Source organism: Lycium barbarum, unplaced genomic scaffold, assembly GCF_019175385.1.
Source record: "Lycium barbarum isolate Lr01 unplaced genomic scaffold, ASM1917538v2 unchr_scaffold_99, whole genome shotgun sequence".
NCBI classification, from domain to species: Eukaryota; Viridiplantae; Streptophyta; class Magnoliopsida; order Solanales; family Solanaceae; genus Lycium; species Lycium barbarum.
The window spans coordinates 4,486-9,494 of NW_026843550.1; the positions used below are offsets into that span (position 1 = coordinate 4,486).

General features: G+C 37.3%; 1 protein-coding gene across 1 annotated transcript; it reads left to right on the top strand.

Moving 5' to 3' along the window:
- The first annotated feature begins 722 nt into the window (after positions 1-722).
- LOC132625801 (probable inactive receptor kinase At1g48480) lies at positions 723-3,812 on the top strand. Its single transcript, XM_060340368.1, has 2 exons — positions 723-2,235; positions 2,882-3,812. Exons 1-2 carry the CDS (start codon positions 852-854, stop codon positions 3,490-3,492), a joined length of 1,995 nt encoding a protein of 664 aa, XP_060196351.1. The 5' UTR covers positions 723-851; the 3' UTR covers positions 3,493-3,812.
- Positions 3,813-5,009: the final 1,197 nt, after the last annotated feature.

Below are 5,009 nucleotides of genomic sequence, written 5' to 3' on the forward strand. Positions count from 1 at the left end.
GAAAAATCAAGTAAATCTTTAAAGCTTTTTATCCAATCAAGAAATTCTATGACAAAGCTGAACCCCAAAAAAGAAAAACGTAAAAATGAAAAAAGAAAAGCCCCTATATTAATAAAAGAAAAAAAAAACTCAAAAAAGTGGGGCTCCTCACTCTTTAGTTTAGTAGCAGCGGAAAACACTCCACTTTCTTTATACTCCGTTCCTCTCAAATTTTCTGTCGTGATAATTAAAAATAATACTCCCTATTATTTATTATTTTAAAAGTTCAAAACACAATTAATAATTTTTTTCCATTTTATCCTTGAAAGAATTAGTCATTAATGGTGATGATAATAAATAGAACACATATTTAATGAAAAAATTATAATTTAGACATAATTAGTCAAATATCTTTTTTAATTAATACTTTTAATATGCATATAAAAAAATGATAAATAATTTGAGATAAAACGAGTAAAAGAAAAAAAAAATCTAATAAAAAAGTTGGATTCCTCACTCTTTAGTAGCACAGCAGAAAACAGTCCACTTTCTTTATGCTTATTACACCCATCAACAACTCTGTTACACTGTTGAGTGTTGACCATAGTCAGAAAATACAGCTAGGGTTTCTTCATTATTTTACTCTTTTTTCTTTTTCAATTATTCCATTTTACACCCTGGATTTCCTACTATGTCCACTTTTCCCCCACAATAAATTAAAAGCAAAAAAGCATTCACTGTCACTTCATACCCTTTCTAATACCAGCCAACAACAACAACAACAAAAAGCAAAAAAAAAAAAACGCTTAAAACCACAGCTGAACAAAAATTTTTTTGTCTCTTCTTTCAACCCTTTATTTTTCTGGGTATGAATGTATAGTTTTTCATACACAACAATGTTGGGTTTGGGTTTTCCTCAAAATTTATCAATGCTGTTTGTTTTTGTTTTTTTTTACAGTCTTTTTACAACCAGTTCTTCTTCAGATCTGAATTCTGACCGTGACGCGCTACTCGCGCTACGCGCCGCCGTGGGTGGCCGTACTTATTTATGGAACACAACTAATACGACACCATGTAACTGGGCTGGTATTTCCTGTGAAAATAACCGTGTTACTGTTCTCAGGTTACCGGCATCTTCACTTATCGGTAACCTTCCGGTTAACACCATTTCAAACTTAACTAAGCTCCGTACAATTAGTCTCCGGTTTAACCGGTTATCCGGTTCACTTCCTTCTGATTTTTCTAAACTTACCGAGCTACGTAATCTTTACCTTCAGGAAAATAACTTTACTGGTGATATTCCGTCTTCTTTTTTTACCCTTCATTTTATGGTACGTTTAGATCTTAGTAACAACAATTTTACTGGTGAGATACCAACCGGGTTTAACAATTTGACCCGTTTGAGAACACTTATGCTTGCAAAAAACCAGTTTTCCGGGTCAGTTCCTGAGCTAAAGTTACCAAAACTTGTGCAATTTAATGTATCTGGTAATAGTTTAAATGGGTCTATTCCAAAGAGTTTACAAGGTATGCCTGTTGATTCTTTTTCTGGAAATTCACTTTGTGGGAAACCACTTGAAATTTGTCCTGGAAATGGGACTCAACCTGCTATAGCTACTGGTGGTATTGAAATTGGAAATGGATCACATAAGAAAAAGAAGTTATCTGGTGGTGCAATTGCTGGTATTGTTATTGGATCTGTAGTGGGGTTTGTTTTATTGTTGTTGATTTTGTTTCTGTTGTGTAGAAAGAGGACTGGTAACAACAATGCTAGGTCTGTTGACGTGGCAACGTATAAGCACCCGGAAACTGAGGTTTCTAGGGATAAGCCGAGCAATGTGGATCCTGAAAATGGCAGTGGTAATAACGGGTATTCAGTGGCGGCTGCTGCTGCTGCTGCAATGACGGGTAAAGGGGGGGAGAGTGGTGAAAATGTGGTTAAAAAGTTGAACTTTTTCGGGAATTCTGCGAGGGTTTTCGATTTGGAGGATTTGTTGAGAGCTTCAGCTGAGGTTTTAGGGAAAGGGACGTTTGGAACTGCGTATAAGGCGGTTTTGGAGATGGGGACTGTTGTAGCTGTTAAGAGGTTGAAGGATGTGACTATATCTGAGATGGAGTTTAGGGAGAAAATTGATTCTGTTGGAGGAATGAATCATGAGAATTTGGTGCCTCTTAGGGCATATTATTATAGCAGGGAGGAGAAACTTCTTGTCTATGATTATATGCCAATGGGAAGCTTGTCTGCACTTCTTCATGGTGAGTCAAAGTTAAAATTTTCCTTAAAAAACGATAGTAATAGTTTTGTTGTTGTAGGTGCATATATTACAGTTCTTCCAACTTTTGATTCAATTAGTGCAGCTTTTCTTGCTTTTCTATGAATTGGTTAGTTGGACTTGTTGTTTACTTTACTTGATGCAGTGCCTCTTTTGGGGGGATAAATCTAACTGAATGAAAGAAAAATTTCTTGTTTTAGCATGCCTAATGTGTATTTATCAGCATGCTTCGCGACTCTATGTGCCTGATGTCTTTTGTGCAAGAAAAAGTTGCAAGCGGAACTCTGTTTTCTCTATTCTTGGTTGTCATATCATAATTGTTATTCCACAATATCCTTAACCTGCACTAATTGAATCTATTATATGGCTTCACCTTCTAGAGTGTTATTGCTAGAGGACTAAATGTTCTGTTTAAATATAATGCCTCTATTCAACTCGTGAGTAGTCTTTGCAAGTGTGCATCTCGTATGATTTTGAACATTTCTTAGTAGATTTGCTAGAGGTGCATTTGTGAAATGTTGCTATTACAGCCGATGAAACTCGAAACTTGTTAAATGAGCAAACAGCTCGTAAGATGTTTTCTACAATTTTATTTGTGGTATTCACTACCAAGCTCTGCTATTTTCCAGGAAACAAGGGGGCTGGGAGGACACCACTGGATTGGGAAGTCAGGTCAAGCATTGCCCTTGGTACTGCTCGGGGCGTTGAATACCTACACTCTCAAGGTCCAAGTGTCTCCCATGGGAACATTAAATCATCCAATGTTCTCCTCACCAAATCATACGATGCACGGGTCTCAGATTTTGGCTTAGCGCAGCTGGTTGGACCTCCAACTTCCCCGACTCGAGTTGCTGGATATCGTGCTCCAGAGGTAACTGACCCGCGCAAAGTTTCCCAAAAGGCAGATGTATATAGCTTTGGTGTATTGCTTCTTGAGCTTCTCACTGGGAAGGCACCCACTCATGCCCTCCTGAATGAGGAAGGTGTTGACTTGCCAAGGTGGGTCCAGTCCATAGTTAAAGAGCAATGGACTTCAGAAGTTTTTGATATCGAGCTCCTCAGGTACCAGAGTGTCGAGGAAGAAATGGTGCAACTTTTGCAGCTTGCAATAGATTGTGCGGCTCAATATCCTGACCACAGACCTTCGATGTCCGAGGTCTGTGATCGGATTCAAGAGCTCCGTCGCTCAAGCGTGGGGGTTACTCAAGAACCATCTGATCTTGTCAATGAATTTGATTGAGGTGGTACTTAGTCCTTTACATGTGCAGTACTTGAACTAAAGAAGCACCATTTGATGAGCATATTAAACTTTCATGTTATCTGTTGGTTAGTAAAGCCTTATCTTCTTTCATTTAAATTTAACAATTTATGCCCCTTCCTTTTCCTAGTTCTCCAATTAGTAGCCCTTCACATTTTCCTTTGTGGGGGGCCAATCTCTGTACCATTTGTTCTTGTTGGGTGGATAATGGTTTCTGTAATTATTACTTTCATCCTTTCCTTGGCTTTTACTTCAACTAACTTTGTGGAGAACTTAATACCTACCTACAAGTTGTATTTTCATTAGGAGGTTTGTTGTTTGGTTGTAGTAAATTAGTGAAGTTGCCATGCTTTGTTTGTGGATCAGGAGAAAGTTTCGTTGGATTCACGGGTTGTGTACCCTCTTTACTTCGTTTTTGGTGATCACTATCATTTTATCTAGGTCCTAAGTCTTCTTTCTTGGAAGTTGGCTACTTTTTGTGGTACTTCTTGGAAGTTGGATGATGGCATAAAGAAACATATGTCTTGGGGTTTAGGCATCTTTTTTATTTGCCTCGTTGCTAGCACCGGCTAAGCTATTGACCAGGCATGTGTGCCTTTGATTATGGATATTCCTGAATCCAGTTTTAGATATACCACATCGAGCTAAGTTTCTCCAAGTGTGGAAGCTAATGAATTTTTCAAGGTCTTCCAAGTTTTTTTTCTTTTTAAAAAAAGGTGCAATGTGGTTGAATCACAGTTGGAAAATTTATTGTAAGGCCCCATTTGTCCATACAAAGTTTTTTTCTTTTTTCGACTTTTTTTTTTCCAAAATATTGTTTGGTTATACGTTGGGCACTTGGGCTGAAACTAGTCTTGACCAGTTTTTCAACTGTGAAAATCTTCGAACTTCTAACTTTTTCAATTGAAATACATGTCTAAACACAACTTCAACTTGCAAATATCATTTTTCAACTTTAAAAACTTTGTTCAAGTTTCAACCAAGTCTTTGTGCAAACGCCTATTAAGACTCATTGTAAGTCTGAAAAACTTGAAGTCGTGAAACTCAAAGTGAAATCCATGAAAGGAGTTGACTAATGCAACAACGGCTTTCAAATATACATTGCAAAACTCGCTCTCTCAATTAAGAACCTATTAAGTTTAAATTATGGATCAATCATTGATATTGACAGCTGAAAAAGTGCCACAACTAGTGATCATGAAAACCCTAATAAAAGAGTGACAGAGTACGTTACTATGGTGGTACACATTTTCTGAATACAAAATTGTGGGTATTGGGAGAGAGCAGACAGTGAAACTTGGTGGTCCATTCGTAACTTTGTTAGCATCCAAAGCATTGAAAGGAGTTTTCCATACCTCTCAAAGGTCTCATCATCCTTGGATCTTTTTGGCATTTGGGCCAATTGACAAGCTTCTAATAGCCAAAATGATCAAATAAATAGACAAGAAACAAAATTGTAAAGTAAACCATTTCAATCTCTGAACCCTTTTTTTGGTGAT